This window comes from Catharus ustulatus, chromosome Z (assembly GCF_009819885.2).
Source record: "Catharus ustulatus isolate bCatUst1 chromosome Z, bCatUst1.pri.v2, whole genome shotgun sequence".
Taxonomy (NCBI): Eukaryota; Metazoa; Chordata; class Aves; order Passeriformes; family Turdidae; genus Catharus; species Catharus ustulatus.
This window is the reverse complement of record NC_046262.2, coordinates 58252569-58269335: the sequence shown is the minus strand read 5'-3', so window position 1 is coordinate 58269335 and position 16767 is coordinate 58252569. Positions and strand designations below refer to the sequence as shown.

General features: G+C 42.8%; 1 protein-coding gene across 6 annotated transcripts in view; it reads right to left on the bottom strand.

Annotated features, from left to right (window-relative positions):
• Positions 1 to 16767, bottom strand: part of PALM2AKAP2 (PALM2 and AKAP2 fusion) — a 268357-nt gene that overhangs the window by 101363 nt on the left and 150227 nt on the right. For all 6 annotated transcript variants that reach the window (XM_033084949.2, XM_033084951.2, XM_033084950.1 and 3 more), the window contains one exon: positions 5906 to 5988. In XM_033084949.2, the coding sequence (XP_032940840.1) occupies positions 5906 to 5988 (83 nt within the window). The remainder of the gene's footprint in view (positions 1 to 5905; positions 5989 to 16767) is intronic.

Sequence of the window (16767 nt, the reverse complement as noted above, 5' to 3'; positions counted from 1 at the left end):
CATACATAATATATTTCACTGATTATTCAACTTTGTAGTACTTACAAAAACTGAGTTATAAATACAGCTATAAATTCCAGTAGTTCAAGCAAAGATAACACAGAAATAATTTGTTGCCATTAATGATCAAAACCGTGATGGAAGAAGGAGCTGGAAGGGTTTTTTTGTACCATAGCTTTTAGAAGGAACCGAAGTGTTTACTGAGACCTGGACTTGAGACTGGCTTTCCTTTACTAAGTTTATCTCATTCAACATAGTGATTTCTTATCTGGCCCATGATGTTATCCAAATGCAAGCAATAATGGGTGCTAATGTGCAGAGACCTCTCCTGCCCCTGCAGGAAAAACTGGGGCCAGAGTCACCCCAGGAAAAAGAGTCTGATAAGGGAGATAAGCAACTGTGGGAGATACAGGAGAGCACTGAAGTAAAAGTGACAGCAAACATGAGGAACAATTAGCAGAAACTGAGCTTCAGCAGAAACGAAGTGGGGTGGGAACGTGGGACTTGCAGCAGAGAAAAATATGAAGAGAACATAATCAGAGGCTTTCAGTAGGCCTGCGTAGTTCTTGTGAAGAAATCTAGTGATAAAGAGTGAAAAGTATGGTTTTTGAAGCATGAATCCTGCATGGATTTATGTAGAAAGTAGATCTTGGAAAAGAAGCCTGATTAGAATAGATTGCAGTCATAGCAAAAAAAAAAAGACCTTCATAGTGAGTATGTGGAGAGAGACAAAATGGATTTTGAAAGAACTAGTGTCTGGGGCAATAAAGTGTGATGCGCAGAAAGGACATTACACTAAACTTTAACCAGGAAAGGGAAAAGAGAATCAAAACCTGACAACTAATTCTACACTAAGCTACTTCTATAATTACTAAAAATAATAACATTTAAACTTTACCTGCTCATATTGCAATGTTCCTAGCCTTTTCAACTCACAATTAGCAGCCTCCAAAACAGGTCAGTTTTCTTAATCTGATTGCTAGGCAAAACCAGCACAGTAGCTACTTCTGCTCCAAACATGAACTAAATGGAGAAAGGCACATTTTGTCACGGCATCCTTTCCTGGAGCATTACCACAGATGTGCTCTGACAACAATGAAGAAGAGAAATCCTTCTGCCTTAGCTTTTTCTCCTTCATGGGAAACCCTGTGAGCCTCCAGTGACTGAAATCCCAACTACACAGAAGGAACATCAGGACCCTCTTCCCATACTCGTAGCATTTTCACCTTTATGTTGCTACAGTCTTAGTGAATGGTCCTGCAAATTGTCGATACCTTTCAACTTTTTGCCCACCGAAGTGCTAATCTTCAGCAGTTAAGCTGCCTTCTCAACACACTTCACCAGGCCCTCGCAAGAGAAAGGCTTGATGCTTATTCCTTCTAGCACTATTGAAATGGTGTTAAATGCCTCAAATTGGAATGCGTTGTCTGCTGCAGAGTGGATGGCAACACTAGAAATGAGTGAGAAAATCAAGACTATCTACAGGTTCTCAGAAAGTCAGAGACAAGTGGATAATATTTCAAAGAAGTGGGTAATAGCTTCAAAGAAGCAATTATTTGTTTCATGACTAAGAATATGTTTCCCCCATCAAATAACAGTATCACAGTTTCCTAAAGATGCGTCATTTTCTTGAATTAGGGAGGGAACAATGTCCAAACCTATGGTCAGCTGAAGGACTGGCTGTCTCTGCAACAAGCTGAGGTCTTAGATTATTCACTGTGTTTTCTGATCATCAGGAGTGCAATCAGGCAAAATGAAGCTATAATAAGACGACATGATAACCTGATAATACGTCTGCTGATTAAATTTACACAGTATTCTGTATGGAAATCCAGCTCTGCACTACAAAACTGATGTGCATTTTATTATCGAACTCACTGCTGGAGCAAGCAATTTTACTTGTCTCTGGATATGGAGGTAGGGGGGCATGTTTTACACAGGTACCACAGCCTGACAATGTTACTCAGCTTAGACTGTTTCCATGCAGAATCACGAAAATAAAATTACAGTGCCAGGGGTCAAACATAATCTTTAATCGCTTTGAATAACTGACTCTATATTCAGTTATTGAATGACTGAATACTCTCTGATTTCCCTGACCAAAGTTTCCTGCATCCATGATGATATGCAGATACACTTGAGAGCAATTACCAGAAGTAATGGGAATGAACTCTTAGCTGTGTGCTGTGACATGCGGTTCAGTAACTCAGATGAATCCTCCTCTCCCATCACCCTGCCCAGCTCTGCTGACTTCAGCATGAGGTAAACTTTGGGCAGGACTAGGGATGGACAGTCCAGCCCGGGAAAGCAGTGATGAGAGTGGGCAGGAGCCAGCTGGGGAAAGCATCAGCTGCAGGATATAAACTGTTCTGCTCTTCCAAGTTGGTTGGTACCTTGCCTGTGTTTTGCTGCACACTCTGTCTGAATTTCAGCAGTGCCTCATCACGGTGGGTGGGCATAGCAGTGAGACACATCTGAAACTGCCTGAAGAGTCAGGAAGAAGAGGATATAAGGCCATGCAGGCTTACGCTGTGAAAGATGACCAGGGAGTTTTGCTGTCTGACCTCGCAATCTTCAGATTCTTGTACTATGCAGAAAAAGCATTTCCATTATAAACTGATCCAGAATGCTGAAAATATCAAAGCCTCTGCCATTTTGAGTTATCTGGGAACTTTTCAGCAGCAGGACAAGAGGGAGGATGAGTGGAAGGGGCATATCTTAGATATACTTATATTAATTGTTTGTTTCTTTGTTTGTTTTTAAGCAGCTGCACAGTGAAATGATTTTTTTTCCCTTAAATTTCTGGACTCACTTAGGTTCTTTGATGATATAATATTCTATAATACAAATGAAAAAGCAGATTAATATTCTATGTTTCTGATAAAATATGACATCAAAATATTAATACTATAAAACAAATTCAGGCTACTGCTGATCTTTTTCATGGTCCTAAAGTTTTGTTGAAATTAGAAGTTGTTCACCAAGATAATCTCTCAATATCCTGTACAGCAGTATTACAGAAAAAGTAAAATGTTGTACATGTACATCTTCTTCATCGTTACCAATCAGCAGTAATAATGGTGGAAATATAAAGACAAGCAGCTGCAGTTTATGCTACTCCCACACACGTACACTTTTCAAGTAAAAGCTGCAAGAATGGCTCAGTAAAGTACATGGTATTCTGAACCTGAACTGCAAAGAGAGCTGTAGGCTTAACAGGATGTGTTTTAAATGCAACAATGAAAAGGTAACATTTTGCTATTTAGAAATGAAGGAAGAAACATAAAAACCGCTCCAAGATGACTCATAGACTTTGGCTTGTTCAACAATAGGTCCAATTTGGCTAATTCAGATTGTGTTACATGGAATGGCTTTTAGGGAGGACTACAAATTTCCCCTCTGGTAAGGGAGAGTACTCCAAGTGTAGCACTTGTTTATTGATCCCTATCCTGTCTTCACTGGTTATGAATGTCTTTATCTATTTGAGGTAAGAATTTTCTACACTTTATTGAAAGCTACACAAATTACCATTGGATTCAATAGCACAGTCAGGACCTAAGTGTAGTTCGTTGCTACTTTGTTAATAGTTCATTCAAGGAAAGGGAACTTTATGATAGCCCAGGCCCCCTTGGACTAAGTTGGTTGTTGAAAATAACAGAGATATGGGGATTTCTCTTTCCCCTTTCTATTAATTGAAAATATTATTGAAATATTACTGCAACTAGGTGTGCATAGATTATTTTTGGAGCTGATCTAGAGCTGATAGTTTTCTTATATGAAAATAGCATTGCCCATTTGACATTTTAACAATAGAAAGAACAATCATTTTGGATATCTATCTCAGCAAACTTGGAGGAGTTTATAAACAGCTGATCCATATAATCTTTGCCTCAAACATCAGGATTGTCCCTTCCACAAACTGCACCTTATTATAGAAAACTTTAGCTCTTTGCCATTTTTTCTATGACTAAATTAATCTTTTTTGCAAATGTGTAAGTATACTCTCATGGACTTTATTGACTTTCCTGTGCTGGCATTTTGCTGATTCTGCTCACACTACATTAGTGGCAACACTGAGTCAGCCTTCCTTTTGCAAAATTATGCCATTAAACCTCTTCCTTCAGCAGGAGGTCTTTCTGAAAAAATGACACCTCTTTTTCAAAACCACGGAGGAAACAATGCTAAGTCAGATTTTGTTCTGTATGATGTTATACTCCCAAGCATTTGAGGTACTGTGCTACTAAAATAAATTGCATTCCACAGTCATTGAAATCTTTCCCCCTCTTCCTTAAGTATGACCCAGAGAATATTATGGGCTGGGTGAACTCCAGCTGAGAGCTTTCCCAGCAGCCCAAGAGATCCTGCTTGTGTCACCAGAGCTGCCACAAAGCCTTTCTACATTGAGCAGAGCACTGATAGCAACCAGAACACCAGAATGCCTGTTCAAGTCCAGCTCCAATCAGAAGAATTTAAATATCTGATTTAACCAAAACATGAAAGGGTTTCATTTTCACTTCTTTGCATTATCATTTTGGACCCTGCTTTTATTGTCAGCACTACAAATTATTTCCTTAATGAACAGTAGTTTATTATTCACTGATATCTCTGAGGATGTGTTGACTTGCTGCTTTATATAGATTTAACTTTAAATTTGATCATTGTTTTTGGATACCCCGGACTGTGAAATTCTGTGTTATGTTGTTCATTCTAAATTTTTAATTACATATAGTCAGATTTGTATTTGTTATTAGTAGATCTGTTTTGTTTTGTTGTTTTTTAAACATCATCTTGTTCCAGCAGCATTTGGATTTTACCAACACTGTAGAATATTTTTAAAAAGAGCCTGTAGGAAATCCGGATTTTGAGAAACTTGATTTTTTTAGTCTAATAAAAGAAAGAAGTAAATATTGTAAGAAAAATCAAAATATGTTATGTGTTTACATTTTCCTCATTCAAAAAAAGAAGTATGTAGATGCTGGGTTGAGCAGATTATTCATCATGGCCTTTAAGATCTTAAAGACAGATGATATGAGCTTCTCACATTAGTTTTCACTCACAGGCCAGAAGAAGACACAAATTTTCTGAGTTTTATCTTTGAATGCTTCTCTAAAGAAATTTAACTAACTGTAATTTAAAAATCCCCAACAAATCTACTTTTATAGAAAATGCATGAAATATGTTTCATCAGTCTCATATGAATCTATTTAAGAGCCTAGATTGCTGTTTAATTTAATTTTTAAAAGTGTGAAAGATTAAAATGAATTTAGGCATGAATATTGCCTTTGTATTTAAAAATGACTAGTCTAGAGTGTAAAATTTTTGGGGACAACTATAGTTTTTAACACAATTTTTTTTGGCTTCACACAAAAACTTCTTTAGCAATGTTGGCCATGGCCACCGTGAGAGTGAATATCTTGGCCCTGAAGGAATTCACTTGCCCATTCACTGCCTTTCCACTCTTTATCTTACTGGCAATTTCAATTGCTGCTGTTTAAAACAGATAGCTGCACATGATCACAACGAGAATGACAAAGAAAAAGGAGTATTCCTGTGTGAGAGATTGGCTGACAGTGAGGAAAGATAGAGCATTGGTTTGACACCATCTTCCATGAACTGCCAGGATTGTTTAACCAAACTTTTCAATAGATTCACTTCTGTTAAAAATCCTCCTAATCCTAACCATTGCACCAGACCTACAGATATTTAGAAAGAGGCCCTGTGGAAACCAAGTGAATACAGTTTACACCAATGGGATCTGTTGTGTAAAACTACTCCCAGCATGACAGCCTCCTTGCAGCTGAAGATGTGATGCACTCCTCTGAGTGTGGAGAATTATGAAGAATTACGTTTGAGTACAGTGCAGATCCCTGTGCTTCCCACAAGGACACAGTGAGAGGAGACTTACCCCTGCACCTTCCTTGGCTTCAGAACCTTCACAGGAGCATGGTCCCGATGGGTCCTTCAGCAGCATAGCCAATCCTCCTGCACCTACAAAACCAAAGACATTTATTGCCCATGGGAGAATACGCATGGCTGAGAGGTTGCTTTGCTTTGATTGGATCCGTTTCTCCCGCCACTCTCTGTCACCAACCTGGTGTTTTGTCAGTGTTGTTAAAGAATGCAGAAAGGTTACCAAAACCATGACTGACAAATATCTTTGCCAGCTGGAGACAGCTCTGCATGCTGCATAGCGGCAGCTGCCTCTGGGGGAAAATGCAACGGGTGCTAAGTGTTGACACAGTGTGCCGTGCCTCTGGAAGAATATCCTTCATTTCAGTCTGCTCAGTGGCCACCCCTGTCCCTAGGGTGGCTGCCAGTGGCAGAGCTGCCGTGGCTCCTGATGAGGTGGTGGCATGACCCTTGTCACCCTCAGGCAGCTCCAGTCTTGTAACCCCCAGACAACTCCCTAGTCTCTGGTTGCTCTGTGCTCATCTGTGTTGCTGTGCTGAAGGTGTGCCTGTGCTCACACTATTCCCTACATAAGCTTGTCCTGTCTCTAGGAGAAGCCAGAGGACTTTTCATCACTTCTGTGCGTCCAAAGGCAGGACAAATAAGAGCACCTAGACCCCTAACTAAGAGTATGTCATTAGAGAATGCTGTTTTGTGACGCAGGTGGTAGTTACCACTGCTTATTGGGTCAGGTCAGATCAGAAGCACAGCTCGCAGGTCATGGCATGGACAGCCTGTCTGGGACAACCTCTGTGCTTTTATTTCTGCATCAGGTTTAGGCCTCGAAGAAGGTAACAACATATCAGCTGATTTCACCTTCAGGGACAATCTTGCTCAAGCATAGCCACAGACAGCTGCTTGGCTGCTTTTGGAATTTCCATTTCCACAACACTGGTGATAATTAAATAATGTTGGGTTAGAGTCAGATTAAATCAGGGAATATTTCCTAAATTATGAAATTAAATTATAGTGTCTACATTATCTCCTCTATAGAGAAGGAAAATGTGTAAGGATTTGTATATCATCTCCAGTAGCTCTGCTGAAGGTACACAGAGGGAGTACATTGAATGATGTTCCTTATGCTACCACAGCACAGTGCATGCCTACTAAATTTGAGATTGGTCTCTCACATAATAATACATCTTGAAATGGCTCTGCAGCCCTTGTTCAATACAAGGATAGTTGTTCATGCCCTCTGCTGCTACTTGAGTCTATAATCTTGAGTGTATGCACCACAATTGTGTTATGATTACTTATGCAAAAAGGATCTGTGCTTCAGAGATGCATATGCTTTTCTCCAGTGGACAGTGGCACATGCTAACTGTGTTAGCTTGAGCTGTAGTTGAGAGACTTTCACTACAGATCTGCATCTTTCCTTCTAACAGTATTGGCTGGTTGCTGTTTCAGTTAGACTTCTTTTGCTCTGGAAGGAGAACATTAGAAAGTGCCAGTGGAACTTATGTGTCCTTAAAAATCCTGAAAATGCTTTTAACTTTTTCCAGCACAGGTTCCCTGGAACTAGCTTTTTCTCTTCCTACCTGCTGAACTATGTTGTCCATATAGTCCACAGAGCCAGGTAGCCCTTAGTGGGGGTTTGAGAGCTGCATTAAAACCAATGTGAGTAGGAATTGAATTGAGACCAATTCTCTTGTGTTCTCCACACTCTGAAACAGTCCACAAAGTCATAACTCTGATCCTGTGACTTTACCACAGGATTGATCCCTTCTTTGCATTCATCTCTATGCTCTATGGGATTCCCATAGAGCATTGCTGCTTTGGAAGTGAGTCTGCAGAAAAAGCAACTAGTTTATTCTGCCCTGAGTTTTTTTTGTCTATTTTTTTATTTTTTAATTTCCAGCTCTCTTTGATAGAGATAGATGCTAATCTCAGGCCAAAAGGTTCCTTATTTTTATCTATCCATATATAACATTTCAGCATAATGGGCCTTTGATTGTCTACTGATATCTATATGCTCATCTGCTATCCAAAACCAGACGTGAAATAGAGCTATGTGCCTTTTTACACAGTTTCAGTAAAACTTCCCTTCATACTCGAGCTACTGCGCATCTTTTTTGTCAATGTACAGTAATTTCACAATGACAAACCGCACCTGAGTATGAGCTGCTCTGTTGTTCGCAGCGAGGACCCGCGTGCAACAAAATTGCCAAATAGTAACAGAATTGCGGGATGGTGGGGTTTACTGGCTCGGCTTGGGCCGTGCTGGCTTGGCCCGCTCGGGGCTGCCGATGGGGCCAGGTGGCCCAGCCCGGCACTGCCGCTGGGCGGGGCTGCTTGGGGCCAGCCGCCACTGCCGCTGGGCTCGCTCACCCCGACCTGGTGCTGCCCCGCAGTGGCAGGCAGGGATGGAGCCCGCCAGCACTCACAGTGGCGGCGGCAGGCGGGGACGGAGCCCACTGGCACCTGCGGCGGTAGGCGGGGATGGAGCCTGCTGGCACCCACGGCAGCAGCGGCAGGAGGGGAAGGAGCCCCCCTGCTCCCGTTGTGGCAGCAGAGGGGAACGGAGCCTGCCTGCACCTGCAGCGGTGGTAGGCGGGGGCGGGAGCCCCCCGCCTCCCCCCTGGGCCGCGGGGATGACAGCACAGCTCCGCCTACCTCTCTCCCAGGCTGCACTGCCTGAAGGAGGGAGCCCCCACCTCCCCACCCCCGTGCTGCCGGCATAGAGCCCGGCTCCACCTGCCGTGTAACAGAGTAACCAATTTGTAACAATCGCGCAATCCCAGGTTTTACTGGTAGGTGCTCGGCTCGACATCTCGGCTGCGCTTCTGGGGTTGGAAATTTCAGAAAATTGCTCCTGAGTGTAAACCGCATTTCCGGGGTGGGAGCAAAATATTAGTCAAAATGGTGCAACTTATAATCGTGAAATTACTGTATTTGGAACTGTGAAGCATTTGCATGTTATCCTTGAATGGATGCCTCTGCATTACACTGTAGCTATTGGACTGCATCAGAGGCTGGGAACAGTTGGTGCTGAAATATCTAAACTGATATTATAAATACTTCCAGGATTTAATGTCAGACTAGATTTAATCTGTTTCTGTGGTGGTTTGTATTAATTTCCTGAAATAGTGAATGTTACCTTGGAGTGAATATTACCATACTGTCATAAGAAGTGCTACTTGATTTGAATATTTATGTTTACTCTAGTGTTTGGAAAGTGTTTCATGTGACCCCGCATCACAGTTTCTGGTTTGGTTTCCTCCAAAAGCACTCAACAGTACACCTGTAGTGTGAATGACTCCACATCTGAATCCACTGCAAATGTGGTAGAGAAGAGACGGATGAGTTCACTAAAAACCGTACTACTGCTCTCTGATGAAATGCTGATGTAGGTGCAGCTTAAGCCCACCAGGGAAGCGTAGCCTGGTGACTTGCATGCTCAGTGGAGGTGTGGGTTACCCGATTTCACACCAGTGCCACAACTAGCTTTCTGCATTCCCTTTGGAAGGTGCTGGTACTGTCTTAAATTTTCCACTTATAAGACATATTCCCCATCGATGTGGCAACACTTGAAAGATTAAGAAGAGAACATTACAGTGATAATAAATGTGCCTAACTAGAAGAAAGTCATGAAAGTCTGAGGCCTAGAAATTAACGTGCATAAGAAAATTACAGTAATTTCATGACCATAAGGCACACCGGACTATAAGGCGCACCCCCCGGGAGTCGGTAAAATTTGCAACTTTGTAGATCAGATAAGGTGCACCGGACTATAAGGCGCACTTTTTTTTTACTGCAAAGATCTGTGCCGCGTGCAACAAAGTAACGAATTAGTAACGGAAACCCACGATCGTGGAGTTTACTGGCAGGGGCTCAGTTTGGAAACATTTTTCACAGATCAGTGTAGGCTTTCAAAGGCAGCCGCAGGCACCCTCCCTGTGCAGTGGGCCCTGGCACTCCCTCCCGCCCCCGGTGCTGGCAGGTGAGGCTCGGCACAACCGCAGGGCCGCCTCCCCCTTGCAGCTCCATGCTGCCATGGTGCTGTTCCCCCTCGTGACACCACGGAGCCACCGTGCCATTCCCTCACTTGGCTCGGCGCTCCTGCTGTGCCGTTCCCTCGTTCGACTTGGTGCTCCTGTTGTGCCGTTCTCCCTTGTGGCTCCCTTGTGCCACCATGCTGTTCCCCCTCACAGCTCCGTGGAGCCACCCTGCCGCCCGTCCATCGTTCGACTCGGTGGCACAGCCGCCCTGGCCCCCGTCCTCACTTGGCGGTACGGCCGCCCTGGCACCTATCCCCGCTCGGTGGCACGACTGCACTGGCCCCCGTCCTTGCTCGGCGGCTCGGCTGCGCCAGCACCCGTCTTCGCTCGGCGGTACGGCCACTCCGGCGCTCGTCCTCGCTCGGCTCAGTGGCTCGACCACCCTAGCGCCTGTCCTCGCTCGGCGTCTCGGCTGACCTGGCACCCGTCCTCGCTCGGCTTGGTGGCACGGCCACCCTGGCCACTTCTTGCCCCTTTCCAGTGACCGCACAGGCAGTGCCTCCGCTTCTTGCCCCTTTCCGGCAGCCGCACGGGGAGTGCCGCCAGTTCTCACCCCTTCCCTGTGGTTGGCAGCAGCACCACCGCTTCTTGCCCCTTCCCTGCAGTTGGCAGCAGCACCGCCTCTTCTCCCCTCTTTCCGGTGGCCGCATGGGCAGCGCCACCGCTTCTCACCACTTTCCCACGGCCGCAGGGGGCTATGCCACCGCCGCCGCTTTCCCGCAGCCCCTGTGACTCTTCGCTCCCCCCGTGGCCGGCGGCTCCTCGTTCCCCCCGTGCAGGGGCCAGGGCAGCTCCCTCCCTCCCCTTGCAGCTCCTGCTGGCCGTGGCTGCCCGCTCCCACCCCTCCTCGCAACTCGGTGCTCCTGCGGCACCGCCCCCTGTTTGCAGCTCACATTTCCAGGGTGGCAAATGTCACAACTTTGTCCATCAGATAAGGAGCACTGGACTATAAGACGCACTTCCGGGTTCGGGAAAAAATTGTAGTTAAAAGGGTGCGCCTTGTAGTCGTGAAATTACTGTATATCTTTTCTACACATCTCACAAAATAAATATCATGTGGACACTTAATCCCACATTGTTTTTGGTGACAGGCTATCTATTATCTGCTATAGCATGGACCTCAGATTTAATTTAAATGGAAGACATGGCAACTTCATAATCACCCTTAGATTTTAAAAAAAATATATATCCAAACACATTCACATCCATGGACATGTTTTAGAGGCCTAGATAATACCAGTTCCTGCTGCCATTAATGCAGTTAAAGTTTCACATTTTTCACTGCGTGTACAGCAGTGATGAAGTAACTGAACCAGAACAGCTCCAGGGCAGCTCCATCAGCACTATTGGGGCTCAGTGGCTTTTCATCCATCTCTGTGCATGCTTGCTCCACTTCTGTGCAGCACTGTGCTGACTTCTTTGTTTCCTTTTATTTGCTGTTCATTTCAACTGTGAATAGGGTTTGATAGACGACAGGAGTTTTGCAATAAAGAGGATAAAATAATAGTACAGGAATGAAGCTGAGCTAAAAGTTTTTCCTTAAGAGACATATGCTGGCCTGAGAGAGAAATCAAGGTGCAGATAAGTGGGAGGAATTTGGGCTCTCACCAGCATTAGCCACTAGAGAAAGGAACAGGTGTTGTCAAGACAGGAAGGACGAAATTTGAATAAAAGTCCAGTAAGAGTAGTTCCTGGTGATGTGTTTGGCAGTGAATCTGCAAAATATGGATGAAAAAGAAAGGTACTGGTGAGGAATCTGGAAAACTGCTGTGCACACTCACTCATTGCTCTTAACAAGCAAGGGGAGATCTTATCAGACTGTTCCTGAATCATAGTTCTTCTCTTCAGCACTGTGACCACAGGGAAACACCTCTGCTTGGGCTAGCTTTGACCTGGGGCCATCAAACTCATCTCAAGGGTCCTTGCTCCATCAGTCTCAGTCTCCCAAACACTTTGAGTTTCTGTTCTACTTCCACAGAAGCTAGACAGAGAAGGGAAACTTTTAGGTGCGTTTCAGCTACTAAAGTTTGTGAACTTTTTGCAGTGACCCAAAACTGCCTTAGAAAACCCAGCAGCTACAGACTCAGGATCTTAGTTTTGGTATTTGTTTCAGCAACAGAGAGCTCTTGTTTTCAGCATAAGGACTCCATTGCTGTGTTGTTAAACTGTCAGGAAACAACTCCAAACCTATGCCATATAGCCATTAACACTGGTGCAGCCTCCATCCCCTCAAAATCTGCCAGCCTATATCCTCTTGTCAAAGAAATTGATTCAGTAAAGGAGCAGATTGTAGCATAAGAGAAGCTGAATCAGAAAACTATTTTAGGGGAAATATGTGTCTCCTCTGAGGAAAAGGCAGATAAAGCACTTAAGAGTATTCACGAGGAAAACTAAATCAAGCTTTGTTCATTTCTCCCAAGATAGTGATTTTTGTCTGACCAAATCAACAGTCTGCTTGCATGCAGATGGATCAGTTGTTTCTCTTTCACTGAGACAGGTTGCTTGTGGGAACACTTCTAGTCCTTTTCAAAGCTGAGGAACATTGTATTTGAGTCCCAGAAGCAAAACTACTACTCCCAGATTGGACCTTTCTCCCTGTTGCAGGGTGCTTGTATCCTGGTTCTATTGGCCAGTCTGCTGTTAACCAGAGTGCCTCCTGCCCTGTTCAGACTGGAAAGGAACAGGTCAGCTCAATCCATGTAAGTCCTGGATCATCATTTAACCTGGTCTTGAACAGGTCAAGGAGGCAATTTATTAGAACAATTATTTTCCTTTGACTTGGATCACAGGAATTCCTGCTGTGTCTTGGTCTGCTTTCTTTCAGCTACCTAGGACTTGTCATTTAAAATGAAAGATCAACTATGTCCTTGTGTTGGTATCTTGGCAGTGCCCAGCTGAGCCAGCAGACAGATGCCATGTTACACTACAAAGTAGAGTTTCTCCCCAGTGGTTCCTGTGATTAATAGAAGGTCATTCAGAAAAATAAAATCCCCAAAGAAGGAGAGGGAGAAAAAAAAAAAAAGTCAGAATCTAGGGAAAAAGGTCTTCTAGCAAGAGTGCTGACATGTTTATTAAACCACTAAATGACTTGGTGGCTTCCTGGTATTCAGATTGGGAGAGGTCACATGGCAGCAGGAAGAAAAAGGCATAACTTAAGTGGTGAAGAAAACCACTAATTTATCTGTTTTTTGCACTTTAATTAATGTCATGTTGAGGCATTGCATGCTTGCTATATTTTGGAACAACAGTAGGAAAAATTTCTTACCCTTTTAACCACATTTTGAAGGCTCATCTCTAAGAGTTAAGAAAAAAATTATATTCTATTTAATAAAATCTTCAGGCTTAGAAAAACTATTGCAAAGAGTGCTGTAGGTGGCACTTCTTTTTGATGTGTCTCATAGCAATTGTCTGAAGCACACTAGCTCACATAATCTGTTTTTCTGCATCTGATAGTCATGTTATTAACTGGGGTGAATGCCCAGGTTATAGAACTAATGGTGCAATTCTCTTTTGCTGATTTGCTTTTCTTTTCCAAACGGTTTCTCTCTTTTCCAGGCTTCACACTGTGATGTATTCTGTACTTAAATACAAATCTCCCTACTTGGACTAGTAGGAGGGAAATCACGCTTACTTATGCCCCAAGGAAAAGGAGCTTTGGCTGGTCACGTCCTTCAGAGTGCTGCTGGTTGATTTGTGACCATGCCAGAAGCACTGTGCTGCATCTGTACTAAGAATAAATGTCAAAGTCTCTATCTCCAGAGTTCAGGTGCATGTTTTAGATGGAGATGTCTGGCACTGTTTTGGAAAACACATAAGAGGACTTTCACCAGTGGTTGCAGGCAGAGCAATCAAAGCCATTGCACAGACCTCCATCAGTGGGATGGAGTAGCTCTCTTCAACTTGGGCTTTCAGGAGTGATTTGAACTAGTCCAGTCTAGCCATGCTCTTTATGTGGTTTTTGCATGTTTCAGTTGTGGGGGAAGTGATGATGACTTGGAAGACCAGTTATATCTTTAGCTATTCACTACAAGGTCATGCAATACTACTCTCAATACCTGTCCTTCACTTGTTTTAACAAGGAATTTCTACCTACCAAAATAGTTTCTAGAGAACAACTGTGCTGAACTAGTGTTGATTCAGATCTTGTGTGCATTTTCTTATAGATTTAGGCCTGTGGGGAAAAACAGTTAGTTCTAGTACCATGAAATAGCTGCAAGTGTGCAATGAAGTTCATAATTTCTGCTATGAAGAAATCAAAATGCCCTCAGAACCACAATCTACATATATTTTGGAAAGAAACCTTAAGTATAGACCAACCCTAAGATTAAAGTTATTCTAAGAGAATAAGATTGCAATGTTACTTAGAAAATAGCTCTCTGTCCCAGCAATCTTGATCACAATGAAGAACTTTTGATGGAAGCAAGAGAGAACCACTAAAATTTTTGACAGAGAAAATGTCTGCAAAACATAAGCCAAAACTCTGACATGAATTTGGAGGCATGAATAAGAGAAAAACATGTGAATTTTGTTTCTTCACTTGTAATAATTTGCCTTGGAGTACCTTCTCTTATTTGGAATAGCCAGGTAAGAAGTGTGATATTTTATTGTTAAAAGAACAGATAGCCTCCTAACTTTGTCTAGAGCTAGTTCCTGAATGTGACAGAAGCCCAGCCAAATGATGAATTCATTGCCTTGAACAAGGGTTTAAAATTAGCAGAGAACTCCTTGAATGATATGAAGTAAGGAAGCACAAGTGATGTAATGCAAGTCCTTTTTAATCACGACACCTAAAACCTAACCACAGAAAGAAAGCAGAAAGTAGCGGGAAGATTATCTGCTACTGATAACAATTCTTTGTGAGGAGAAAGAAAAGCCATCACTTACAGAAACAGCACTGAAAGTGCATCTGTAATACAGGGGAGGAGACAGCTTGTGGTTCTAACCTTGCTGCGCCTGTATAAAAGATTTCTTGGCCCCAAGAAATGCATGTGTGTAAATAACTATGAAGACAAGCTTCTAATCTCTCATCATAACCAACAGAAAGGAATGCAAAAACTATGTCAAATTCCCTTAGCTGTAAGTCAGACATCTTATCTCCTCTCTTCTTCTCACTGATCTTGCCCACACTGATGCAGACAAGGCATATTTTAATGATTTTTTTTGGTATTTTCTGAATTAGAGGAGAAGTTGCATATACCAATGGTTGGGAATGCTAAATACATGTGCTGAAGATGTTGTGGATGCATCTGCGATAGTCAAAAGTGACATGTGCAGTTAAACCTACTTTTCTCTTTGCTGACACTTAGCAGCAGACAGGACATTCCCCACTACTTCCAAATAGCAGTGCTGACGTAAATGGCTGTGCCTTGGCAGTGTCTTGCCATTCCTGGGAATGGCAGGAAAGCAATCTCCAATTTTCAGCCTTTAGATGATTTTCCAATTATGCTTATCTGCTTTTTCCTGTGCAAAACCAGTTCGACTCAAGAGGGTTTTATATATGTCAGATGCCATAACTGCAGAGGGGGTGGGACAAACATACTCTGCTGACATTTAGCTGCAGGTAATAAGGTGCATATGAGAGAAACTACCACCATCAATTTTCCTTTCACACCTCATGGTCTCCTAGGAGGTGACATTTTGAATCTGGTTTGCATTTCAAGATCTTGCAAAAATGTCAGGCTTTCTGAAGGTGACTACAAGTGATTGAACCACACACCTGTGGATTTAGCAATGAACAGATACAACTTGTCTGAGTAGCCCTGTTCCAGACTGGTAAAAAAATGTCATATTGCCAGATTTTCACAGATTATGCATGAGTTAAACTAGTAAAACAAGGAGGTTTATAGCACAAAACCTCGAAGAACTAATTCAGTTATTGACAAAGCAACAGGATGACCCCTGAGAACACCGAGAGTGGGTTTTGTGTGGCTAATTATTTTGTAGTGGTTAAGGTCCAGACTGCAAGGAGGCAGACATAGCCCAGACTATCTGAAGCAGTCTAATGTTTGATCTCCAATTTTGCATACTTTTGAGTTAAGAATATACTGTCAGTTGTTTTGAAGAACTGTGCAACTTTTCTGTCAGAAAAATTTGTATCAATACTTCCAGAGTCAAGCTACCAGTTTTGTTTGATAGAAAATTGTATTAATTGATGCATTGTCTTCTGTTGTGGTCAAGATATGAAAGAACCCCATTCAAGCCTACATTTGTACTAGACACACATGTTAACACATGGTAGAGTCAAATCTTGCTAGACCTTGCACACTAGAGTTGAAAGGTGCAAGTGAATTGGTGTCATCATGGCATGAGCCATGGCAATGCTGGAAAGTCGTGCAATCCAGGAGAGTGCACCCTATCAGGCCATGTATTCATTCACCTGAAGTTGAGGGCAGATCTACTATCTGCAATAAAAGATCCAGAGCACTGAACAGAGTTAGTAAATGTGTAATCGAAGTAAAATCACTGTTGATGTAAGGTTAATGTAATCTGACTTTTGACAAAAGGACATCAGAGATAATATTCAGGCACTAAAGGATGAAGACACATGTCCTCTCCTAAGCTTAGCTGTGCTGCGTGGTAATCACTTTCAGTCATATCAGAGGGGGTACTTATAAAGTTACTGCTCAATTACAGAGGCATCAGCCTTTGGCCTCTGCGGACAACCTTAGAAAATTATATAGAATTAGGAAAAATTATAATATTTGCTTTCAAACTACTACTTGTTTTCGCTGGCAAACATAATACCCAGATATGGTATATCCTCCTCAGTTATTCACAGATCAACTCCCAAGTTAAAATAGCTAGTGAAATGTTTCATTTC